Here is a 27,766-nt window from a genome sequence, read left to right as displayed (position 1 = left end):
TCACACCGTGGTCATGAGTTTCAACGAGCCCGACTTGAACCTCAGAATCCTCTTCTTCAGATTACGCGAGGCTTTGATCTTCACGAAGGCCTTGGCCTGGGCCGGGGTCATGGCGTCCTGCGCTCCTCGCGTCCCGGACCCAGCCGTTCCCCCCAGCCGGGCCCCGCTCCCCCCGGCCCCTCCTCCTCCTCCACCCGGGGGCCCGGCCACCGCTCCGCCCGCCCCGCTCTCCTGCGAGTCGCTCACCGAGGCGCTGTCGTCGCCCTCCAACTCGCCGTCGTCGTCGCTCCCGCTGGACTCGCTGTCCCCGAAGCGGTTGGTGGTGTAGTTGGACCTCCTCTCGTCCTCGCTGGTGTCCGCGATGGTGGAGTGGAAGAGCGAGGCGCACTCGGCCGAGTACTCCGAGTCGCTGCCGCCGCCGGCATAAGCGTAGGGACTGGCGGGGTAGCGCGGAGCGCCGCTCGTCAGGTACGGCGCGGCGCTTTGGCCCAGCAGCAGCAGCTGCTTCCTCTGCCTCCGCTGGGCGCGCCGGAAAGCCTCGTCGTACGGGACCTCGGCCATGGCGCGCAGGTGCCGGTAGTCGTTGCGCTTGTGCTTGGGCTTGGCCACTACGACCACCGGGTCGCGCCCGTGGTGTTGGTGGTGATGGCTGCTGACGTGGTGCCCTCGGTGCTGGCCGTGGCTCGGCCTGGACGCGCCACACCTGCTGCTGGCGTTGCTGATCAGGGTGGAGGTGGCCATGGGTCTGTCCAGGAACACCACCTGGTCCTCGGGGATAGACGGCGGGATGCGTTTCAGCCTGGAGGCCCTAGGGGGCGCACCGCCAGCGACGGTGCTCCTCTTGGAGACTTTCTGGTGGTGGGGGGCGATTATTGTTTCGTCACACTGTGGCGTCCTCCTGGAGCCGCCTCCGGGTTTGGCGGTCCTGTCGGACCGGGCCGGGCCGTTGTTGTCGGAGCCGCCGCGGCTGGCTCTGGTGGGTTGGTTCTTCTTAGCGCTCGTCTTAAGGCTCTTATTACCGCTGCCTTTCCTGGGCTTGGCGGCGGCGTGACCCCGGGCGGGGAGGTGCTGGTCGCCCACCATGTGACCCTCGTCCTGGCTCTGGGAGGAGGAGCCAAGGCTGACCAGCTCGGACGGCGACCCGTCGCCCTTCCCGTTCGGGGTGGGAGGGAGGGGCTTCATGGGGCTCTTTTGGGGCGTAGTGACAGACTGGGGTTTGACAGTGCGAGGAGATTTAACGGGAGGGTCTGGCTCTGTGGTTGAAGGGTAACATGAATGTTTCAGTTCTTTGGGAGAAGAGTTTGCCGTGGGGCTCCCCAGGTCTTTGTAATGGCTGGGTAGAGTCCCCGTGGACGATGATGCCGTGGCTTTGTTGCCAGAAGACAAACCTTTCTTTTCCATTGAGCTGCTATTGTTCATATGAACGTCATAATTGTTCGTAGTGTGGCCATTTAGTCCACTACTGCTGAGAGGGTGGCCGTCTTGTTGTGTCCCACTGTTGACGGAGCAGCCATTTTGTGCCAGGTCACCGTTGCCGGCACCGTAGCCATTTTGTGTCCGTCCGTGTGAATGGTAAGCCTGCTCCTCTCTTCTACGCTCCACAGACCCGCCCTCGAAGCTCGCCGTCGCCGCCGCCAGCACTCTGGGTTCAGACCCCCTCAGAGTGCCCTGTCCCAGACCCGGCCGCGTCCCACACAGGCTGGCCTGCCTGTGGACGCTCTTACCCGGGTCGGTGTTGATGCTGGTCCTGGGTTTGCTGGGCCGGACGGGCTGGGACCTCCTCTGCAGCAGACCGAAGATGTAACCCTCCAGGCGCTTAGCGGAGGGAGTCTGGGAGGAGGGGAGGCACTGCGACGAGGAGGAGGAAGGAGTCGGCCAGGAGGCGCTCTGGTGAACCTGAGGCGCCGCCGCCGACAGAGGAGGAGCGACGCGAGGAGGAGGAGAACCTTCCGGAGGAGCGTCTTCAGCGTGCGGAGGAGGAGGTCCTTGGAGCGTCTGGAAGAACATGGGGCTCTGGACGGCCACGGCGTGGAGCGGGCTGGGGTAGCGGTACACGTCGCTGCCGTGCCTCGCCACCAGGTCGCACTGGTACTTGGAGGTCTGGGCCGACTGGGGGTCCGCGGGGGAGAGGAGGCCGAAGGGGGCCGAGGAGGGGGCAGGAGGAGGGAAGTCCAGGGAGGAGGAGCAGGTGGAGGAGGGGTAGGGAGCAGAGAGGGAGCGTCGGACCGTCCCCGAGCAGCTCTGGTCCTCGTACGGGACCCCCAAGACCAGAAGCCCCTCGCAGTCTGCACAGCCCACCAGCTCATCTGGAGAGAGGAGAGGAGAGTTAGAACCAGAGCAGGGATACGGACTGAGAGAGTGTTGTTTGACCTTTTAACTGTGTCACGTAATCACTTTAAAGTTCTTTAACCATTTTTATTTTGAGCGGTGGTAAACCACTCCATAGAGTGGCTGTGCGTGTGTCTGTAGCCACTTTTCCTCTGCGTTTTGCCATAGCAATGTGTTTTTCCTCAGCGTTTTGCCATAGCAATGTGTGTGTGTGTGTGTGTAGCCTGTATAACATCACCAATTACATCCTAGTCTGTAGCCACTTTTTCCTCAGCGTTTTACCATAGCAATGTGTGTGTGTGTAGCCTGTATTACATCACCAATTACATCCTAGACCTATATCCTAGTCTGAAGACGTTATGCAAGCACGACCACCGCTCACTTCACATTGGGTGTGATTTTTTTGATACTTTGTCCATTCAAAAATAGCAGATATACAAGCTTGCTATGAGCTTGTAGATCTGCTATTTTTGAAAAATCCTGAACATTTGTGCAAGTCTTTGAGTATATTGACCCGATTCCATAAATGTCTTCTAAATCTGTCTTCTAAACTCAGTGGTTCTCAAACCTTTTCATGTCAAGGACCCCCAAAACAACATGTATTTGGCCGCAGACCCCCATCTCAAAATATGTTGTTCCAGGGGCCCCCCCAGAGGCAAATATTTGAATTACAAATGTTCGGATCTACAAGCTCGCATCATGCAGCACGGCACCCGCTGCAAGCTTGTAGATCTGCTATTTTTTCTGCTATATTGTTGAGATCCCTGTACGTTTACGGTGTGGAGTTTGGAAGAGAGAAAAGGCACTGTTCTGAAAATGTTTTTTTATGATAAGAGTCCGTACTGATGTTTTAAATGTTTTATGTTTTTTTTACTTTTTCTTTTATGCTTTATCGTAATCATCTGTACTTTTTCTGCTAAGAACTTGTGATTAATTTCTGCTCTGTAACGCGCTTTGAGCTGCATCTCATGTCATGAACGGTGCCATTATTATTATTATTATTAATGGGTTTAGTGGATGTGGAAATACTTCTTTTACATGGTGTCACAGTAAACCACGCCCAACGCTATGCGCTCCTATCTGACACAGTGTTGTGTCTTCCCCCCCGGCCGGGGCAGTTGCTTCAGAGGTGTTAATAGGCCTTTTGTTTGGCCAAACAAAAGGCAGTGGTTTAAAACTTCCTCCTCTATCACCACAGTGACAATAAAAACTCATCAAGCCCCTTTCAAAACAAACCGTAAATCAGCCCCTGTGTGTGTGTGTGTGTGTGATGATGATTAGAGGAGAAGAATGTGGTGGTTGTGGGTTCATGGTAGGGAGCGTACTTAAAGGTCACAGGGCGATGGGCCTAGCACTGCTCCGGGGTCAAGGTCGAGAGGTCAGGGCAGGGGTGCGTGTGTGTGCGCGTGTAAGTACTGGCGGTGGAACGGTTAATCAAACTAATCGGTTTCATTGATCACAAACAAATTATTGACAATACTTTTATAATAGAATAATCGATTAGTAAGCGATCCTTATTTTGGGTTTGGGTATATATAATTATATATCGTCACTGTCGGGCAGAAACATTGTATCTTCACGTTTCAAATGTGTACATTTTTTCACGGTAAGGTAAAGCCCTGCTTCATCATACAAGGCGGTCGCACAAAGGCAGTGAAAACTGCAGATCTACAAGCACACAACGCCTTGTAGATCGGCTGTTTTCACTGGTTTAAGTCCTTTAAGTCCTTTAGAATGATAAATGCAAAACGAAGAGTTTAATTTGGACATACAAGGTTTCCACACGACAACAACGACATACACACAGTGTACATAGATACCACCCCAGAGGTTGTGGGTTCGAATCCACCGCGGTGCATCCGGCTTTGTCGAGCGTTTATAAGACCACAATTGACCCTTTGTCAGCCTTCTGATTGGTTCCTGACTGACCAACCAGCAGCCTCATTCTGCCTTATTTGGTTGTTTATGTTGAATTTGCTAAAACATCATTTTTTGGGGGCTTTTTGGCTTCAATACGAAGCAACTAAAAAACACGTTATTTCAATGGTAGCGGATGGAGAGACAGGATTTTGTCCAGCCAAGAAACAGCAGCCAATGGGTGCGAAGAGGGGCACAACCATGGGCGGGACTTGACAAAGGGTCCATTGGTTCTGGGGAGGGAAGCCGGGCAGGGAGGGGGACTACACGTACGCCATTATCCTGGGGCGAAACATTTGCCAAAAAATAGCAGATCTAAAAGCTCAAAAGGTGTTGCATTGTAAGCTTGAAGCTACTTTTTGGGCAAAGAGATTTGGTAGAGAGTGAAAAAAAAGATTGTATCAAGTACGTTAGAGTATTTCCAGGTCAGTTTTTTACTAATTATAGAGGGTTTAAGTGGTACCGGATATGCAGCTCGGGCAAATAAAAGGTGAATTGATCCCAGTAAATGACGGAGGACAATATCGCGATAAATCTAAATCTCCACCATACGATTTTTGTTAGTGTTTTTTATCACTACCTAGTGTGGGGAGGAATCGATTTCCTAAATCAACGACCAATTTGGGGAGAGAAAGGAGTAAAAAAACACCACCCCCTTTTTTTTTGGGGGGGGGGGGGGGCTTTTTGTGTGTGTGTCTGAAGTAATCAATCAATAGAATAATCGCTAAGAAAATAATGGATTCCTTCAGCAACTTACTGAATTGGCTCAATGTCCATCAACATTGACAGTGTGTGTGTGTGTGTGTGTGTGTGTGTGTGTGTGTGTGTGTGTGTGTGTGTGTGTGTGTGTGTGCGTGTGCGTGTGTGTGTTCTCACCTGCGGTACTGGAGCGAGAGCTGGACAGACACTCACTGAACACGGAGTTGGACGAGTTGGACAGAGAACCATTAACTCCATCACTTAAATCATAGAAACCTATGAGAGAGAGAGAGAGAGAGAGAGAGAGAGAGAGAGAGAGAGAGAGAGAGGAGAGTTGTTAACATTTCATTTATCAAACGTACTTTAGTAAGTGGGGGTTCGATCATCTCACCCCCTCCCCCAACACAGCCATGAGCTGAAGGGTCCATGAGCAAGGCACTACACCCCCAAACTCAGTGGCTGACGCGACCGCAGTTTTCCCGGTGAACCTGAGCGCAAAGGTGGGGGCCGATGAGCAAGGAGGATCGCGAGCTTATGAGAAACAACTAAAATAAGACCTTAAAACCTGGCGAAAACAGTTGCGTGCATTAGCGCAAGATGAGGATAAAGGAAATCATTAAATGGAAAACATTAAATTAACTTCTGAAACGCCTAGTAGGCCTTAAAGCTTGGCGAAAACAGCTGCGTGCATTAGCGCAAGTTTAGATGAGGATAAAGAAAATCATTAAATGGAAAACATTAAATTAACTTCTGAAAAGGCTTCTAAGCCTACACTATAGCCTACTAGTAAAACTAGTGGAACCACGATCTTTCCACACGTGAATAATTGTGGTTGTAAACAATAACACAAACAAGATAATCCTAAAGTCTAGTAGTGGGAAGATTCATCATCATGGCCCCAAATAACTTTTAAATATCTTGCAATTGGCGACGAGTCTCTTACGAAATCGGCAAGAGTGCCTCTCATTTCATGAAGCTATATAACCTCTCCATCATCGGCAATAATCAGTGGTGTGTGTTCCCCACACTCCCGCGCCCCCCCCGTTGCGCTCAGGTTCACCGGGAAAACTGCGGTCGCGTGGCTGACAGTATACGACTGTATTGCAGCCAGGTCAGGGCATGGCTGAAAAGGAGCACTCATGCTCAGCCAACCTCCCCCGGTTAAATAGAAGAAAAATAAATAAAAAGAAAAGAAAACATGCAAAAGAAAACAGCAGAGCAAATATCAATCCCACGTTGGTATCTTTTGGAACGACAACCATAGCCTTTTGATACACTCGGACTGAACGAATACAGGAAAGGTCGACCTAAAACAAAGCCGACCCAAACTTGTTTCCCAACAGGTCTGTGGCTTTAAGCTAGATGCAGAATAGACCGTAATCTAATCTTTGCTTCTGGGGCCCCTGGAACAAAATATTTTGCCATAGGGGTCCATCCGTAGAACAAAATATTTTGCGATAGGGGTCCATCCGTGGAACAAAATATTTTGCGATAGGGGTCCATCCGTGGAACAAAATATTTTGAGATTGGGGTCCGCGGCCAAAAACACATTTTGGGGGTCCTTAACCACTGATAGGCACATTCTACAAAATGTCTTCTAAATCCTAACAGTTTTCTGTAAATAAACTTATGTTGCTATAATTTTTTCTCAAACTTTGTCATGTCAAGGCCCCCCAGCATGATATGTATTTGGCCACGGACCCCCATCACAAAATATTTTGTTCCAGGGACCCCCAGAAGAAAAGATTAGATTTTGGTCTATTCTGCATCTAGCTTAAGGCCACAGACCCGTTGGGAAACGAGTTTGGGTCGGCTTTGTTTTAGGTCGGCTTTTCCTGTTACCGGACTGAACGACCTGCAAAGAACACTCCCGTCAAACTGTACTTTTCCCCTATGCAACCTTCTAATAAATTCTTCAATCAATCAGAGAGCCGCCGTCTCAAGCCAGCAAATCTGAAGTCAGAACATGCAGGCCTTTGTCTCCGGGCAGACTTTAAAGACTTAACCTTTTATACGAATTGGAAAACAACCGTGTGTGTGCGTGTGTGTGTGTGTGTGTGTGTGTGTGTGTGTGTGTGTGTGTGTGTGTGTGTGTGTGTGCACTATTATTTCCTGGTTGGCTCACTTGAGGGAATCAGCTTTGGCCCGGTGTGGAATGATAATACCACAGCACCGGTCAGTCGCCATGTGGCCGACCTCACACCCGGCAGTATAGAGCAGTAGTTCTCAACCTTTTCAGGCCGAGACCCCCAAAATAATCATATTTAAACTGGGACAAGCCCCACCCTGACAAGCACTAAGAGTAGAGGCATTTTTGTGAGCATGTAGTTGTAGATCGTCTATTTTCACAATTTCTGCCTCTAATATTTGACAATTTGGCCAATGTTTCATTTGTCATTTTAGAGGTGTTAAAAGGTCCTTCAATTGCCACGTTAGAAATGTGCATATACCCTCTATAGACTTAAACTTCATGTTGGTTTGTTTATCGTCGAGCGAGAAAACAATGTTGCACATTAAGTTAATCATCTGGGGGACCCCCCCAAAATAATGTGGGGACCCCCCTGGGGGTCCAAACCCACAGGTTGAGAACCACTGGTACAGAGAATCAACTCGCTACAGACGCTGCAACATTTCACTCACACCCATGACAGCGGGCACCAAAAATAGCCGATCTACAAGCTCTCACAGCTCATGTTTGGCACGTGACACACTTATACGACGGAGCATAAACTGGCCGCTGGCTTCAACATGAGCCACTGTGGGCAGGAATGTAGTGTTTACACCCAAGCCAAGACCATAATTAGACCTGCTGTCAGCCTAGTGCAACCACAGTCTACTACTGTTGTACTGGGAGCTGACCAGTACAACCACAGTCTACTACTGTTGTACTGGGAGCTGACCAGTACAACCAGTCTACTACTGTTGTACTGGGAGCTGACCAGTACAACCACAGTCTACTACTGTTGTACTGGGAGCTGACCAGTACAACCACAGTCTTCTACTGTTGTACTGGGAGCTGACAAGTACAACCACAGTCTACTACTGTTGTACTGGGAGCTGACCAGTACAACCACAGTCTTCTACTGTTGTACTGGGAGCTGACAAGTACAACCACAGTCTACTACTGTTGTACTGGGAGCTGACCGGTACAACCACAGTCATCTACTGTTGTACTGGGAGCTGACCGGTACAACCACAGTCATCTACTGTTGTACTGGGAGCTGACCGGTACAACCACAGTCTTCTACTGTTGGTCACTGCGAGATGACCAGTAAAACCACAGTCTTCTACTGTTGTACTGGGAGATGACCAGTACAACCACAGTTTACTACTGTTGTACTAGTCTGGGAGTTGACCAGTACAAGCATAGTGGCTGCATGGGCAAATGCCTTGCTCGTGGGTATGTCATGGTAGTGACCAACAACCTTATTGGCCAACTTCCTCTTCTCTCAACTGTCGTGGTCTAATGAAGTTACAATGAAGTTACCTGAGCTCGGCCGGCTGTCCGTCTCCATGTGATCATGCGAGATCTCCGTGTCCAATCGCAGGTCGCTGATCTGCCGGTCCAGCTCCTGTAATTGGCTGATCAGGCCGGCGTCCCGCCTCCTTAGACAGTTCTGTTGGACACACACACACACACACACACACACAGAGCTTGGTTAGTACACAATCAATATATAATATTATATATGATAAAAAAATACTAATGATGTCAGGGTTTTACGTTACAGTAAAGGCCAGTCCATACTTTGACCGAAACCGAACTTTTCGGCCAAAAGGTCCGGTTCGACTATGGACAGGCCTTAAAACCCCAATCTATCCTTCATTAGCCGGAAATAGCAGAGCTCAAAACGCGCCACGGACGCTTGTAATATCTGCTGTTTTTGGCGCGCATGACACCGTCATACGAGCATGAGTCAGGGTCAAACTCTCTTCTCTCTCTTGTCTTAAGTTATTTTGAGAACGGCAGGGGGGGTCCCCAAATTATTTTGGGGGGGTCCCCAGATGATTACGGTAATTCTTGTGCAACATCGTTTTCTCACTCAACAGTAAACAAACCAGCATAAAGTTTAAGTGTACAGAGAGTATCTGCACATTTCTTAAAGTGATCCCTGACTAATACAACAAATATGTCTTAAGACATTATAATTGTCCTCTATAACTACAATGTAAAATTAAAAACACCTTAAATATTGTATTTCTTCTAGAAATAGCTAATCTTTCACTCAGTAGGGGAAATGCCTGTCGCAAGTTGATGATGTCATAAATGTCATAAAAAATAAAATAATTGAGGTGTTTTTAATTTTACATTGTAGTTATAGAGGACAATTATAATGTATTAAGGGATATTTGTCGTATTAGTCAGGGATCACTTTAAGTGACAATTTAAGGACCTTTTGATACCTCTAAGTGACAAAATAAACATTGGCCAAATTGTCAAATATCAGAGGCAGAAAGTGTGAAAATAGCAGATCTACATGCTCACAGCATGTAGATCTGCTATTCTCACAATAGAATCGTGTTATACAAAATGTAATGCCTCAACTCTTAGTGCTCGTCAGGGTGGGGGGATTCCCTGTTCAAATATGATTATTTTGGGGGTCGCGGCCTGAAAAGGTTGAGAAGCACTGCTGTAACAAACGGTTTCTTCTCCTCTCTTGACTGCAGTCCTGTTTTAGAAGCAGCATCTGAGCGCAGCGAACCAACGTCCCGCTGTTCTTGAACAGAACACACCCCGGACTGATCTGCTGCCAAATACCTCCTCGTCTGGACGGGCTATTTCTGTCTGACCCGACACACACGCACCCACACACCCGCACCCGCACACAGTGTGCCTGTTTTTGGCATTCCAGACAGGGTTGTGAGTTTGAATCCCCCAAACAGCGCAGAATGAGCATGTTGGTTGTTGGTGGTGATGGTCCAAAAGAATTAACCCTCCAGAAAAAAGAAATGTTCATGTGGTAAAATAAATTCTAAGAACAGATACCTGACCTATATGTGTATGCACACGCACACGCACACGCACACACACACACACACACACAAACACACACACACACACACACACACACACACACACACACACTTAACTAAATGAAACCCAACGCCTCAGAAAGAATCCTGCCCCACCCTGACCCCAACGCACGCGCACACACACACACTCACACACACACACACACACTCACACACACACACCCTCAAAGCCCTGCCGACAGTGGAACTAAATTAGGCCCCGCCTCCCCGGGGATCAGAAACTATGCGCGGCTGTGAGACACGTGGTCACATGACGCGAGGTCACAATTTGGAGGAGCTGCTCTAGCTTTGGAGAGAGGAGAAGTGTCCCGGTGTGTCCCCCAATGTGTCCTTGTTTAGGGCAGTGGTTCTCAAAGTGGGGTCCGGGGACCCCCACGGGGTCCTTGAGGGAGTTCCAGGGGGTCCCCAGCTAAATGATAGGTAGGGACCAAATGGACCCTTATGGGTCTGTAACTCAGAGAGTATTTGGGTCCATTTGTACACTCTCAGAGTTAAATTAATATTGATTTTACAATATAAATCAGAGATAGAAATGCCATTAAATGGGGGTCCGTAGCCTAATGCATGTCAAACTGGGGGTCCTTGAAATTAAAATGGTTGGGAATCTCTGCTATAAAGCTGTAGAAATCTTCTCTTATGGGGGGCCCCTGGCATATCTTTTCAAAAGGGTCAATTCGGGGGTCCTTGACATGAAAAGAGTTTGAGAAACAGCTGCTTTAGGGGCCAAATGCAGACCCAGGAGAGAGGAACAGGTTTTTACTGTAGCAGCCGGGCTGATTTCACACAACTGGAAGGGTCTGCGTAAAGGCAGAATCTACAAAGTGGCTGAAACTCATGGCTGTATTGAAAGTATGATCACAAAAGGGTGGATGCAAACACAACTAGCTAAATTGGGACATCTTTCTGGCTGCTATTTAGAGATGTAACATCGCAGGGGAGTTGAGGTATTGATGGACAAGAAGAGGCTCTGTCTACACTACTATGATGTGAGTGTAGTACGTGTCCTGGATGTGTATGTATTTGTCCTACAGTCACGCTCTCCTACATACAGACTTGCGTCAGGGAAACCACACTTGCTTCACCCAGAATTGCTGGTTGTATTTCAGCAAATCAGCAAAACTCGAAATACGTATCGAAACTGCTTGTCGATCTGCCAACTTTTGAATTAGAATCCTGAAAAGTAACAGTTTTGGAAATTCAGTTTTGGTTTCCACCTGACAGAGACGACGTATATACTGTATATATTGGGGGACTCTCTGCACTGCGTCCACGTTTTTCCCAATGACCCTAAGCGCGACGGAAAGGAGCGCTTGTGTTCGGTGATGACGACGGAGGCACGCCGTCTCAGGCGACCATGAGCCACGTGAGACACCGCCGAGCGAGCGAGTCGCCGCGTCGAGTGTTGCGGTGGTTGCATGAGCCGACTCAGCGCCGTTATGGACAGAAAAGTAAATCTTCGTCTACCCGATTTTCGGCACCTCCGTGCAGTCCAAGAGAACACAGCGAACACAGCGAGGCGCTCCTCACCTCCTTGCCCACCACTGGCCCCCAACCTTGTGCTTAGGTCTTTTGGGAAACGCCAGGTCGCCTCTGCACTAGTACTACATGTAAAGGGTTTTGAGAAAACTTGCAGTGTTTTCTCACTTAAAGCTATACTGTGTAAGATGCTCAACTAGTGGTCAGTAGCCCTATAGCAAACCGCGGTCGCGTTCGCGTCTTTCGCCCGTTTTTCGTACCTTCACACCCCCGCGTCTGCCTCCACAACGCCGAGAGCTATCTTTAGAGGGGTCCCTGGTTCCTGTGCGTTCAGGCATTCCGGAGAGACGGACTACTTCACCCTGCCTGGTAGGCGAGATTACTTTTTGAGTAAAGAGACACACGGGCGACTACAAATATGGCGACCCCACTTCAAGATGCGCTGTGATTGGCCGGTAGTGTACCATGTGTGCATGATCGGCGATGTGATTGGGCAACGTATACACAACGTATACAGATGATGCAGATTACGTCATTTTGGCGCGAAATCCGGTCCACGGCCAGGATCATAGAAAACATATAAAGAGAAGGCTTCAGAAGCTGAAAATAACGGAGTGGGTGTTCTAAAACTTTAGCGATTTAACAGTTAGGACAATTTTAAGATTTGTTTTATAAAAAAAGTTACATGGTACAACTTTAAAAGAAATTGAATTCAAAATTGAAGTAGTAGAAGACTAGGTCTATTCCATTCCACTGTCTTGAAAAGACTACATGAGAGCTACTGATCTCACTTGATGTCATTTCAAACTCTCCACAGTCCACACTCTTTTTCTCTCTCTCTGTCCATCACATGCACACGCACGCACGCGCACACACACACACACACACACACACACACGACACACACACACACACACACACACACACACACACACACACACACACACACACACACACACACACACACACACACACACACACACACACACACACACACACACACACACACACACACACACACACAATACTTTCTTTCATAAAATAACAACACAAAATGCACTGATTAGGTAGCAGTCTATACTCTTGATGGTGCCAGATTAAAAATTCAACTTTGCAACAAAAAAGAAAATGAAGCAGAAAAGAAAAAAAAGCATTGAAGCACAAGACAAACAAAGCTAAATATAACACAATTTGGCAGAGAAAAGGGTGTCCTTTATTTATTCATTTTTTACAGGAAAAGAATCTTTGGGGAGCTATTTATTATTAATTCTTTTTTTGTCTATTTAAAATTTGAGTTAGGTCTATGAGAAATGCAGCTAGGAGCTCCCCGCACTTTTAGTTTTCAAAACATAATGTTTGAATTGTTCCATTTTACAGTATTACTGTTAAGTTTTAGTATCAATACTGCAATGTAAATGTACTCTGTTACAAGTCCAGAATTCAAATGTACTTGCATAAAAGTAAGAAAGTATTGGTATCAAAAGTAAAAGTACAAAATGTTTGAAAATAGCATGTGAGACGCGTTGTGAGCTTGTAGCCTAGATCTGCTATTTCCACTATCTTTTTAAAATATATTAACATTTTTCAAAATGTAAACAATTATGGCAAATGAATTGCGATTATGCCAAATAATTGAGATTAGACAATTATGTAATACTTGTGAAAGGCCTCATTGGATTTCCCGGAAATAAAGATTTTCAATCAAGACAGACAGCTAATTATTCAACTCCTGTCATTTGCTGACTATAGGGCTGGTGCAGTTTAGTCTCACCATGGTGCAGTGTAGTGTCAGTCAGTGCGGATCAGAGCGCTTCGGCTAAATGCCTAGATTGTAAGTTTAGTAGCAGACACAGGAAGTCAGGAGAGCCATGTTGTTTTTTCACTCTAGCGCCTCTGGGAAAGCTGTGGTTTTTACTGTTGTTTGGAGTGGAAGTTAACAGGAAGACCTGGCTAAAACGCGCACCACATGCACGCACGCGCACCACATGCACGCACGCGCACCACATGCACGCACGCACGCACGCACACACACTCCCTCTCTCTCTCTCTTGCGGTTTAAATACAACTATCTATAATGTGATGACATTGTGGTCATTCAAGACTCTTGCTGTTCTGGGATCATACAAGAACCTTCTGTCAGCTGTCCTACTGTCTGTCTGTCTCTCCTACACTGTCTCCCTCTCAGCTGTCCTACTGTCTGTCTCTCCTACACTGTCTCCCTCTCAGCTGTCCTACTGTCTGTCTCTCCTACACTGTCTCCCTCTCAGCTGCCCTACTGTCTGTCTCTCCTACACTGTCTCCCTCTCAGCTGTCCTACTGTCTGTCTCTCCTACACTGTCTCCCCCTCAGCTGTCCTACTGTCTGTCTCCCACTCAGCCGCCTGTCTCTGTCTTGCATATGTACGTATATTGTACATCAGTGATTCTCAACCCATTCATTTCAAGCAGCCCACGGTGAAAGGGCAGTTTGATATGCTTTAGATCAGTGGTTCCCAAACCTTTCAGCTCGAGACCCACCCAAGCTAGTGAAAATAGCAGACCTACAAGCTCACAACCCGTCGCTTCGCGCCGCGTTGTAGATCTTGATGTTGTAGATCCGCTATTTTCACTAACTCTTAACTATTCATTATTTTGAATTCATTTCTTAGTTTGTTTGTTTGTTTTAACTCATTGACTGCCAAAGTCTGATAATATTCCCGATGTCTTTGCATGCCAGGCTCGCAAGGATTTTTGAGCGGTGGTACACCGTCTCCTTAGCGTGAGTGTGTGTGTGTAGGTTTGTTACTATGCGCGTGGTTGGGTGGGTACAGTATGTAGCCTGAGCATGAGCTGCAATACCGCTGGTGACCAAGTGGCGCTGTTGTGTCACACACGAGCAAGCACACATGCACCACCGCTCACTTCAAACTTGGGTTTGATTTTTACTCGAGTCATGACCCATATAAATTGGGCCGGGTTTGGGAAACAGTGCATTAGATCAGTGTTTCTCAAATGGGGGTACGTGTACCCCTAGGGGTACGCAGAGGTACTACAGGGGGTACTTGACAGAAGATGGAAAATGGAAACATTTATTTTACTGTTAAGTTTAATGATAAATCGAAAAAATGTATATGAATTTGCAGTTCTGCAAAGCTTTAAACCAAATTAAGTCAGAATTGTTACTGTTACTGAATGAAAACAGGCTACTTACTTTTATTTTCAAGATATTGACATAAAAACTGGACTTTTGATGTCAGTATTTTCTAGTCAAAATGGTGTTGTCGATTAAAGGGGGTACTTGGATTGATATAATCATCAAAAGGGGTACTGAAGCCCAAAAAGTGTGAGAACCACTGCATTAGATCACTGACTCAGAGTTCCATTCAGGCCCCTGATGTTCACCGCCCCACAGAGCAAGGCAGGGCTGCTGTAAACGTAGCTTTACAGCCTCAGTTGCTGTGGGAAATGGACCGTTATGGGAGTCTCTTTGGACCACATGAACCCTGGCGTCCCTCTTCCAGTGGAGAGAGAAAACAGTCAACTCTACTAGAGCCCTGTGGGTGTCAACTAAAGCAGTGTTTCTCAACCTTTTTTCTGCATGGGCAGACTTTTCATGTCCCAAGAATCCATGGGCACACCAACATAATACGGGAGTGTAAATATCGTCACTGTCGGGAAGAAACCTTGTTTCAAATGTGTACGTTTCTTCTACGCTTCATCATACAAGGTTGTCGCACAACAGTAGTGAAAACAGCAGATCTACAAGCACACAACGCCTCGCACCGCGAGGCGTAGTGTGCTTGTAGATCGGTTGAGAAACACTGAACTAAAGTGTATAGGGCATGGGTCTTCAACAGGGCCCCCGGAAAATCTTTTTTGTGTGATACATTAACCACTTGAACCCAAGCATCCCTATTATTCGCCTAAAATAATCTAATCACACCCAGTGAGCGGTGCTTTAGGCTGCTCAACAGCGCCACTTCACGGCAGGTCACCCAGCGGTATTGCAGCTGTTAGAGGCTGTGCTGGCGTGCTCATACATTATGGACTGACATACACACTCGGTCAAATGTTGGAGCGGTAGACAACTAGGCGCCGCTCAGAAATCTACACGCTCACAATACGTCACACTCTGAAGCGTCATTTAGGTATATATATATACTTTGACAGGCATCAAACAGGTAGCCGTCTTTAATTGATTAGAGAGATCACTAACGAGCACATAACGAGTTTGATACCTTTGCCTATAGTTTCCCTTTAAAAATCCTAAAAACAAATCGGTTTTATTGGTAATCGATGATTTAATAAAATAATTAGTGAGTGTGTTTAGTTGACCGTGTACCAGTGAACTGTCCCGTCATGAAGCTGTACCTTTTTCTATGCAAACTTCTAATAAAGTCTTCAATCAATCAATCAATCAATGTCATTATAGGCAAAAAGGTTTTAAAATGCCAAATCTAGAGAAAATATCATTAGCTTGTAGATCGGTTATTTAGACAATTCTTATTGCAACCGTAGGTCGCTGTTTATTATGTGAACGGTCACAGCTTGACTGTATCTCTGTCTGTCTGTCTGTCTATAACGCCTGACACTGTGGTTCCCCTGACACATCACTGTGACATCACATGTGACATCACAGCCATTCCTCCTTGCGGCGTCGCGTTTGTATGCGCTTCTGCTCTCTGCGTGGCCTTGGTGGAGCTGATTACCATCACCATGTCAAAGTCCATATATGGGTATTCCCCAGCATCCCTTTTATGCCCATATGGAGATCCCTGATGTCATGGATATACATCACTGGCCAGATGGCCCAGACATGGAGCGACCTTGCCGAGGTTGCTTGTCGCCCTGAGACGTCGTACTAGTATAGTGTCTGTGTTTGTGTGTGTGTGTGTGTGTGTGTGTGTGTGTGTGTGTGTGTGTGTGTGTGTGTGTGTGTGTGTGTGTGTGTGTGTGTGGGGGGCGTCAGGTTTTGTCAGATGTGAGGTTGGGTCCAGGGTGGGGTGAGGAATCCAGTGCTGTAGGGGTGAGTGTTTGTAGCTGCTGGGTGAGGTGACAGCTAGCAGGCATGAGGAGGAGGTGATTAATGACACACACACACACACACACACACACACACACACACACACACACACACACACACACACACACACACACACACACACACACACACACACACACACACACACACACACACACACACACACACACACACACACACACACACACACCATTTGGAGAGCTGAACAAACCCACGCTTTGAGCAGCCGCCTTGCAGGGGGGCCGTCACGTTCAACCGTCTGAATCAACAGCACACGCACACATCCACACACCCACAGAACGCACGCTTGCATTACTTTTTGTCAACGTTTTTAGGACAGCAATTTCCTTTCCGCACATTCTGAACACCAGTAACACTGAAGGCAAAAAACAGACGACCGAAGTGCTTCTCCTGAGCTGGCATTATTACGATAGAATAATTAGAATTGTGATAAAAGAAGGCTGGAGAATGGAATACAAACCGCCCTATAAGGACTGCAACCCATTGAGTGACCTATACTAATACAATATACTATATTGAAAGTGTAGTGAGAAAAATGCTGCTTGTTCCAAAGCTTTAGTATTTACGTACTTATGTATAAATCAGAACAATGTGACATAGCTCTGTTTACACAATGCTGTACCTGTATCTACGACTGCATATATGTTCCCCATTTTTTTTTTTTTTATTATGACACTTGCTTTGGCAAAGTAAATGTATGTTTTCTCATGCCAATAAAGCTCCTTTGAGTTGAATATTATTACTCTCGCTCTAGTCTCGCGTGGCCAGACTCCCAGCCTCCCACAATTCCGTCATAAGGAACGGGAGAGTAAAACCTAAAGCGGACGCGAAGCCTCCTCCCCACTTCCTCTTCGTCTTTGCAGTCGCGCAAATGTACCCTAATAAAAAAATTGTATTTTTACATTTATACTGTAGCTTGCTGCTTAGCACAAATGGATGTTTTAAAATATATTTTTCGTGAACGGAAATGCCAGCTGTTACTCAGATATCAGGAGGTGAAGTTCCAGACTCTATATACTGTAGCATTCAGAGTTAGTGGAATAGTTGTCCGGCTACGCGAGACTGCGCGAACCCTAGGGTTGTTCATCACGTTTATCGTGACATAACACTCATAATCGAATCATGGAGATTTAAATTTATCGTGAAATTGTCCTCCGTCATACACTGGGACCAATTCACCTTTTATTGTCTGAGCTGCATATATTTTAAACCCTCTATAACTGGTCAAACAAACCTGGAAATAACATACTTGATACAGTTTTTTTCCCACTATCTAACACATCTCTTTGCCAAAAAATAGCCGATCTATAAGCTTAGCTCACAACGTGTCGCGTTGTAGATTTGCATTTTTTTTTTGGCAAATGTTTCCGCCCCAGAATAATGTATGTAACATTTCTCTGGTGAGGACCTGGGGAAAATCTAATGTCACTAGCAGTGTTGATTTCGTCGACTAAAACTATGACGAAAAATGTTTGTCGACTGCGTGTTTTTAATGACGAAAACTAAATAAAAACTAAGCTGTGGTGACTAAAACTAAGACTAAATATATTGACAATTTCATCAACAAAATAAAAATTAGACTAAAACGTTAGGGAGGGACTAGTGGAGAAGAAAGTCATTTTATGTTTGGTTGCTCTCAGGTGTTGCGTGCTGAAAATAGCCGATCTACAAGCTCACAACGCGTCGCTTTGTGAGCTTGTAGATCTGCTATTTTCAGCACACAACCAAGTGTAAAATCAGTCATTTCGATGCCATCAAGGCCTGCCAAAATACATTTTAGTCGACTAAATCAACTGTAGCTTTAGTCGCCCTAAAATCTTATGATATTTAGTCAACTAAAACTAGACTAAAACTAAAACTTTTCAGGTGACTAAATTATGACTAAAACTACATTACATTTTATTCAAAAGACTAAAACTAAATCAAAATTTGCTGTCAAAAACAACACTGGTCACTAGAGGGGACATTGGCCCTCACAACAAGTGTAGTAACTAACACAAGTACACTCACACAGTGTGTGTGTGTGTGTGTGTGTGTGCGCGCGCGTGCGTGTGGAGGTTGTTGTTACAACACCGTTGTGTTGTTCTTTGCACCCTGACATCACAGACGGACGGGACGAGAACCGTCCCTTCCTCCCATGACCCCCCCCCCCCCCCCCCTCAGTGTCACATGTTGGTCACACGGCAAGAAGAGCCCACGATGGACCATGAGGCGTCTCGCCGAGTCACAAACACGGACACACAACCACCACCACACACACTTTAAACACAGTGCTTCTCACCCTGTGGGTCAGTCAGGGACCCCCAGGGGGGTCCCCAGAAGATTAACTTTAATGTGCAACATTGTTTTCTCGCTCAACATTAAACAAACCAACATAAGGTTTAAGTGTACAGAGGGTAAATGCACATTTCTAAAGTTAGTTTTTAAAGGACGGTTTAATACTTCTAAAAATTACAAATTAAACATTGGCCAAAACTGTCAAATATTAGAGGCAGAAATTGTGAGCATGTAGATCGGCTATTTTCACAATAGAACCGCATTATGCAAAATGTAATGCCTCAACTCTTAGTGCTCGTCAGGGTGGGGTTAAAAATATGATTCTTTTGGGCGTCCCCAGTTAAAATATCATTATTTTGGGGGGGTCCCCAGTTAAAATATGATTATTTGGGCGTCCCCAGTTAAAATATGATTATTTGGGAGGTCCCCAGTTAAAATATGATTATTTTGAAGGGGTCCCCAGTTAAAATATGATTATTTTGGGAGGTCCCCAGTTAAAATACGGTTATTTTTGGGGGGTCCCCAGTTAAAATACGGTTATTTTCAGGGGGGTCGCGGCCTGAAAAGGTTGAGAACCACTGATCTAAACAACAACAACATCATCAGTGGTTGGTTCCTCCTTTGGTCCCAAACTCTACGCACACTGATTGAATCCACATTGTGATAATCAGGTCAGATTGGAAGCGGCTGTGTTTTGGATCCCCCCCCTCCCCCCTCCCCCCAGGTTAAACAGCTTAAAGTCTGCTTGCAACTCAACAATCCAAACCAGGAGGGGAGTAGAAGGGGGGAGGGGGGGGGCGTGTTAAAGCTAAGCTTGTGTGTTTGTGTGGGGAGGAGGATTAAAACCCTGTAGTTTGGTAAAAGTTAATTTGTCCCCCCTCGCTCTCTCTCTCTCTCGCCCTCCCTCCCTCCCTCTCTCTCTCTCTCATGTATCACCAGTCCCCCCCCCCCCCGACCTCTTGCTCTCATATTTAAAGAAGGGGAGGGAGGGGAGTGACTTATACGGTCGAATTTAAATGACAGTTGGCTCTTTTCTGTCGCAATAATGGTCGCCCCTGTGAGTGAGTGTCCCACACCAGCGGGACCCCCGGGGGGGGGGTCCCCCCAGTTCCCCACCTTGAGTACCCCCCTGTTCCTACGCCCAGGGGTCATATCGCCATGCTGGCGGTGTGGTGAACTTATGTTTGTCAAAATTGCATTTTGGCCGCAGACAACAATATTACCAGAAGCACACAAAGAGATAGCCTTGAGTGACCATAATGGCTCTGTAACTCTGAGAGTGTACCAATGGAACCAAATGGACCCATAGAAGAAAAAAGGAAACCAAGGCACCTTTCTTTAAAAGTTAAAAAGACTTTAATTCATTTTGGCTAAATCATATTTGAACTAGAAGCAGTGCTCTTCCGAGCACAGGTCTCCACCAGGCCACACAAATCGGCCTGTTATAGCGCCACCATGAGGCTGATTTAAAAAATGTGGGGCAGAGGTTCTGAATTAGCATCCAGGGAGTGTGTGTGCTCAGTTTGGCAGCGATCGGGCCAACGGCGCCGGAGATTAGCTGGTAACAACCAGGCCACACAAATCGGCCTGTTATAGCGCCACCATGAGGCTGATTTGAAAAATGTGGGGCAGAGGTTCTAGATTGGCATCCAGGGAGTGTGTGTGCTCAGTTTGGCAGCGATCGGGCCAACGGTGACTGAGATTAGCTGCTCACAAACTGCGAGGACGCACGGACGCACGCACGGACGGACGGACGGACGGACGCACGCACGCACGCACGCACGGACGGACGGACGGAGGGGAAAACATACTCTCCCTCAGCCTTCGGCTGGTGGAGACAAAAATGGGATGCATGTTTCGGCTTTAATCAGCCTTCCTCAGGGTATGTAGTAGAGTTCTATTTGTACACTCTCAGAGTTTACGGGGGTTCCTCGCTAAGAAAACATTTGACAACCACTAGTACTTAGTGTACTCATTATGTGCCTATAGTGTCGTCGTAAATCGGTGTCACCCAGTACACATTATGAAGAAAACCCATGGACTTCAGTAGTTGGGTATTATGATCAAAATAAGAACATTATAATGGGTGTGTAAGACAGAAAATCTCAAACGTGCCACGGACAAGGCCAAGCCTTTGCCATGGAGACATGTGTCCGTGTGTACAGGTATATTGATGAACCCTGCCTACACAGTCAGCAGCTAGGCCCGTCAAAATTATTACATAATCGTCTAATCGCAATTATTGGAAATAATCACAATTATTTTGTCATAATCGTGTTCAAAACTGTTTTTAAACATTATCAATGTTCTTTTTTTAAGTATAAAGTTGTCAAACTTGTCAGTAATTTCTATGTATATTTAGGTTATTATGTGTCATATCTACCATGTGCAACTTCAAAGCCTAAATGTAATTGTCAACGACAAAAACACAATTAAATCGTTAATCGTAATTATTTGAGCAACAATTAATCAAACAAATAATGTAAAATGTCATAATCGTGACAGCCCTATCAGCAGCAGCACCAACGCTGCTGCTGAAACAACAGGCTTCGTCCCCTGGCTTTCAAAGGTTGTATTGTTAACTGGGACTACTGTGCTGTGTTCTTCAAGAGAGACCCCAAAGAGAGAAATTTGACCCAGGACCCAAACTAGTGAAAACAGCCGATCTACAAGCTCCCGGCACGTTGCAATCCCCAGTGGGATCAAAGGGTGCGTGGTGTTTATCTGTAGAAAAAACATTGCCCTCCTTCTGTATTTGGGTGCTTTCGTGGGTTTGTTTTGGTAGAGGGGACATTTCTGAGCAACCAAAACACCAAGAAACGGAGCGAGGGCAACGTGTTACTGCAGCTAAACCAGGGGTCTTCAACAGGGGGTTCCGGAACCCCTAGGGGGTCCTCAGAGTTACTACAGGGGGTCCTCCAAATCTTTGTGTGATAGAAACTTGTTTTTTCCCCCTTTTTTATATTAACCACTTGAACCCTAGCATCCATATTCTGAGAACTTTAGCCAAAAATAGCCGATCTACAAGCTCACAACGCCTCGCGCTGCGAGGCGTTGTGAGCTTGTAGATCGGCTATTTTTGGCAAAGAGCTTTGGAGGGGGAAAAGAGCAGACTAAGTACAGTGAAAAGTCAAGTTTATTAAGTATTGACGGTTCAAGTGGTTACATTTCTGAAAATGCACATTAACATGAATCCAAAATATACTGATGATCGTGCTGTCAAACAATGAAACTATATGGAATCTATGAACAGGTAGTGGGGGTCCCTGCTTCAACTCTCTCAACTAAGGGGTCCTTGGCCTGAAAACGTTGAAGATCCCTGAGCTAAACAGTACGACACTACTCCTGGCTGACGACTGCTACTGGAATAGAAATATATATATATATATTTATCGTTTTGTAACTCCAGAAAGTCAATGTACAAATGGGTCCATTTGGTTCCATTTGTACCGTCTCCGAGTTAAGTTAACACTGAGGAATGTCAAATGTCAGCCGTCCATGTTCTCCAGGATTCTCCTCAGTCGAACAATTAGAAAGTCTAGGCGTATTCTCAGTGAAAGGGAAAGTCTAGGGACCTAGCGCCAAGCCCTGGGGGACCCCTGTCAACTAAGTACACAGTACAGTATATATGTATAGGGTTTAAGAGGCTGTTAATGTAAGACATCCCTCCGTTATTAAGTGTATTGCAGAGGTTCTCAAAGTGTGGTCCAGGGACCCTCAGGCTTACTTGAAGGAGTTCTTTACAGCCAGTTCTGTAACTCTGAGAGTTTACGGGGTCCTTGCAATAAATAACTGAATAAGAGTACTAACTGATGCATTATATAGTGGGCTGGGTTCAGTAAAAAAAGCATACTTGTACTTAATGGCTCATCTCATTTTCCAGCGACGTCGTGGTGCATATTATTGGACCACAGCCCTGCATGGGAGACTCCATGTGATTATCAGGCCATTTCAAAGCGGATTCCTTTTTGATTTGAAACACACATGTAGGCTACTGCAGGGGTTCCCAAACCGCTTTGTCTCAGGGCACCCCATAAATATCTGTATTAATCCGAGGCACGCCTACATTATAATTTTCACTCCCAGCACCTTATATTTATAGCATATCGTTGTTGTCGGGTGGAAACCTTGTATGTCCAAAACCGTTCATTTTGTATTTATCATCTATAAAATGTACTAAACTAGTGAAAACAGCAGATCTACAAGCGCTGTGGCCCGGTGGTTGTCAAAAGTGTGGTCCGGGGACCCCAAAATGGTCCAAGATGATTGAGTTTGATTTCAATGAAGTGAACCCAACAAGAGAATGTTTGATTGAGATTTTAGGTTCAACTCTCTCCAAAGATATCTCACAGAATAGACTGTTGTGGAATTCTCTACTAAATCTAATCCTTCAACAAATATGTTCTCTTGTGGGGGGGTCCCTGGAACTATAAATCTTTCCAAATGGGGGTCCACTCAGCCTAATATAGGGATGGATAGGGGTGGTCTGTCCGTAACATGGAAATGTTTGAGAGCCACTGCCATACAGAAGAAGCCTTCTGGGGCAGGAAAAAAGGGCTGTGGAATGTGTACTTAAAAACCGTTATGTTGTCAATATGAAGTGGAATGCGTTGCGTTGTCACTGTGCCTTGTGCCAGTTTAATTGCCTATTTATTGTATCTGGTCTGTTTTTAATTCTGCACACCACAGCCGAGAGACAAAGACACGCTTCACAGACGCGGAGAATAAAGTTGCTATTGTATTCAGCCAGCGTGCAGGGACAACACTGGGCCCAGTGTGCTGGACCGAGTAGAGGACTGACCACAGTCAAACACTCAGTGCTCGTTTATCCCGTCGGTAGGGGTCTTCAACAGGGGGTCCGGGACCCCTAGGGGGATCCTCAGAGTTACTACAGGGGGTGCTCCAAATCTTTGTGTGATAAGAACTTTGTTCTTTCTACACGTAACCACTTGGACCCTAGTATCCCTATTCTGTGGGACATTAGCCAAGAATAGCCGATCTACAAGCTCACAACGCCTCGCGCTTGTAGATCGGCTATTCTTGGCAAAGAGGTTTGTTATAGAGTGAAAAGAAAAAAAGACTAAGTATTGACGGTCGTTCAATGTCTAAAAATGCACATTAAACCAACAACCGACACTGGTGATATTGCTGTCAAACAAGTCTAAGCTGTCTCAGAAATCTATCAAAATGTCTGCAACACAATTTTATACAACACGTAGTGGGGGTCCCTGCTTTCGCTCTCTCTCAGCTAAGGGGTCCTTGGCCCTTTTTTTTTTATCTGTAACTACCATCCACTTTGAATGGAAAAATATCTGGAGAAAGAGATTTTTTGTATCTGTCATCTGGCCCAGTGGGAATGGGCCTTTATTTTAAACAAAATATCACTTGCACCACCTTTAAATGAACGCTGAGGTTGATCCATACGGACAAGACGTGTCATGTGCACTCATAACCACAAACACTGATCAAGAATCTATACCAGTGGTCCTTGAGGGGGTTCCTTCCAGGTGGTCCCCAGCTAAATGATGGAGAGTTGATCATTTCAAGCTCTCAAGAGTTAAATTATTGTTAATCATCTGCATTACTTCATCTCCTACAGCACCACACATCAATACAGCATGGAATTGTAAAGACAAGACAACCTCATCCAACTAAAACTCCTTCAAAATCGGTCTGAAGTGTCACCTATACAGACGGCTGCTACTCGAAACATGTAATAGCCTAAGCCCATATTTATACCGGGAAAGTCCTGTTCTGGCGAAGCCCGAACTGGCGAAGTGGGGATTTGTCTCCTACCGTAGCGATCTGGCGAATCGATTGTCCACGACACTGCAAGCGGCGCGAAGGCCAGCGGACCTTGGGCCAGGGCCGCGCGGCCGGCGGAGCGCCGCGCGAGTTACGAAGCCGTGGTGAATGTAATTGTTATATTTATGCCCAGGCCGTAAGGCCTGGGCAAGCGCACGATAAACGCCCTGTCCAGAAGACGTTCGCCAGATCGCTACGGTATCGGACATTTCCCCACTTCGCCAGTTCGGGCTTCGCCTAAAAGGTACGTGCCCATTTATACCTCCCCTTTTCCACTGTAGATATCTTCCTTTTCTTTTCCTGAATGCTGTTTTCCCTTTTGTTATTGATGATATCCTATAAAGTCCTGTAAAGTACTGTGTTCTATCCGTCTGTCTTTCAATGTTATATGAGATACATAAAGTGGTTCCTGTGTAAATAAGCCGTAAAGCTTATAGGATTTCCTTTTATTTCACCTTGTACCAGTGATTTGTACTGTCATGAAACCGTAGTACTTTCCCATGCAACCTTCTAATACATTCTTCAAACTATAACAACTATAAATCTCATCAAATGGTGGTCCGTGCATGGCACAAATGCTGAAAATAATAATGGACCTTGATATGAAATAGGTTGAAAACCACTGATCTATATATCGTCACTGTCGGGCAGAAACCTCATATCTCCAACTTTCAAAGTTGTACTTTGTTCACCAAGCAAAGCCCTGCTTCATCAGACAAGGCTGTTGCACAAAATGTAGTGAAAACAGCCGATCTACAAGCACACAACGCCTCACACCGCGAGGCGTTGTATGCTTGTATATCTGCTATTTTCACTAGTTTAGTTCATTTTTAAAATGATAAACACAATACGAACGGTCTTGGACATACAAGGCTTCCACCTGACAAACAACGATATGAATGGATCAGTCATAGGTATAGGTATAGCATAGCCACTCAGGTCTTCTAGTGCTGACCTACTCAATGTGCCTACAATGACATAAAAAAATATGGTGAAGCAGCTCTCTGCTTCTACGGACCGACAGCTTGGAATAAACTCCCACTACACCTAAGACAGGCAGCCTCTGTGGATAGCTTTAAAAAAAGAAAGCAAAGCTCAAGAGACCCATTTCTTTACTCTTGCTTTAGCTGAATTTTTAAATCCCTTTGATGCTATTGACGTCCACACTGTTCTGAAATTGTTCTTCAATGTTTTATGTTTTTATATTTATTTTTCTGCTCTATTGTATTAATGTGTATTTCTTTTCTGTATAAGCACTTGTGCTTCATCTTCTGCTCTGTAAAGCACTTTGAGCTGCATTTCATGTCATGAAAGGTGCTATACAAATAAACTTTTATTATTATTATAGCCTACATACCAGCTGTTTTCTGAGCAGCAGGATATTCTCCTCCAGCAGCTTCTCCTCGCAGCTCAGATAAGGATCCTCGAGGTGCGCGTCGCCCGCGGCCGGCCCGGTGGGTCGCCCCGGGTCGCCGCCGGGGAGCAGCGCGCCGCGGACCAGCAGCTCCTGCCGGGTCCGCAGGTAGTCCAGCTCCCCTAGACCCGCCAGCGTCGCCTCCAGACGCTCCCGCACCGAGCGGCCGCGCTCCGTGTCGCCGCCGCCGGCTGCGTCCATACCGGGAGGAAGAAGAAGCCTGTCCCCGGTCCCTGCCGTCCTCCTCGGCTGGGCGTAGAGCTGGTAATCCCTGGAGGACGTTTGTCCACAGATATCCATTCAGCGAGCACGACACGCACACACACGGTGTGATTTCCAACACTATAGCCCCAGCGCGGAGCTGGTGGTGAGGAGGTGACCCCCAGTAACACACCGGCTCACATTTGGTCAGTGGTCGTCCCGCAGAGAAGAGAGAGAGAGAGAGAGAGAGAGAGAGAGAGAGAGAGAGAGAGAGAGAGAAAAGAGAGAATGACAGAGAGAGATAGAGAAAGAGTAGGCTTTACGAGGGAGAGAGAGAGAGAGTCACAGGGAGAACATAGGGCTGTGTGTCCTCCTGTTCCTCCGTGCAGGCTGCTGCTCCATAAGAACTTTTCCTCCCTGCATGAATAATAATAAAGTCCTCTCCTCGGTCAATGACTAGTAGTCCTGTTCTGTTCTGGGAGGGTTTACGCACAGCGCGCAGCCAGCAGCAGCAGCGACCGTCCAGTCAGTCCAGTCTAGTCTAGTCTAGTCTATAGTATAGGAGCTGAAATTCAGCAATGCGAGCTGAAAGGCTTCCGTCATGCGGTGACAATAGCAAGAACAACAATAATCCAGTAAATCCACAGTGAAATGTTGAGCAAGCAGAGAGACGGAGGTCCAGGCGGTTCACTGGGAGCTCCCCTCCACCGCTCTGTCTGTCTGGATGCGGAGCTGTGTGTGTGACTGTGTGTGTGACTGTGTGAGTGTGAATGTGAACGTGGGAGAAGCCGCAGCAGCGGCTGCCTGACACACACACACCCCCTCCCCCGGAGCTCCTCATCCCCGCTGCGGACACCGTCCTAGCGCCGACCCTTTCCTTCAAGTTCCGCGCGCGCACGCGCGCACGCACACACACACACACACACACACACACACACACACACACACACACACACACACACACACACACACACACACACACACACACACACCAGGGTTGTCAACATTGGACTGGACCAGGAGATTTATTTTTTTGGGGGGTGTGCGGAAATCACCAACAGGGGTCTGGGGGTCCCCAAAACGTCTTAATAGATATATTTTCCTGTGTTTGTTTGATTGATTGATTGATTGATTGATTGATTGATTGAAACTTTTTTAAAAGGTACAGTTTCATGACGGTACAAGGTCTACCAGAAGGAGATCCAAGAAAAGAGTATTAAAGCTTATTTCCACAGGAAACCATTTAAGTATCTCATCTGGTGAATGTTGTGCATGTTTGATACTTTTGTCAGGCTTGCTTTACTAGCATGGGTACAATTTAAGCCTTAAAGGAGTAGTTCACCCCCAAAATGACTTTTTTTCTATTGATTACTCATGCCATGGAGACTAGAGTTCAATAATATTTTTTGGTTTTTGTCACATTCCTAAGACAAAAATTTGATTCAAGTAAATTTTCCCCCATTGATTCCGGATGGTGACCCGTTTCGAAACGGGTCACCATCCGGAATCAATGGGGGAAAATTTATTGTTATCACATTTTTGTCTTAGGAATGTGACAAAAACCAAAAAATATTA

At 46.4% G+C, this 27,766-nt stretch overlaps 1 protein-coding gene across 1 annotated transcript; it reads right to left on the bottom strand.

Moving 5' to 3' along the window:
- dact1 (dishevelled-binding antagonist of beta-catenin 1) lies at positions 1–26,290 on the bottom strand (the record flags this gene model as incomplete). Its single annotated transcript, XM_080750811.1, has 4 exons — positions 1–2,306; positions 5,122–5,220; positions 8,432–8,561; positions 25,934–26,290. 4 exons carry the CDS (start codon positions 26,288–26,290, stop codon positions 1–3), a joined length of 2,892 nt encoding a protein of 963 aa, XP_080606937.1.
- Between the last annotated feature and the right edge of the window lie 1,476 nt (positions 26,291–27,766).

This window comes from Nannobrachium achirus (assembly GCF_963921795.1).
Source record: "Nannobrachium achirus genome assembly, chromosome: 20".
In the NCBI taxonomy this organism is placed as follows: domain Eukaryota; kingdom Metazoa; phylum Chordata; class Actinopteri; order Myctophiformes; family Myctophidae; genus Nannobrachium; species Nannobrachium achirus.
The sequence above is the reverse complement of the archived record's forward strand: the minus strand, read 5'-3'. Positions and strand labels throughout refer to the sequence as shown.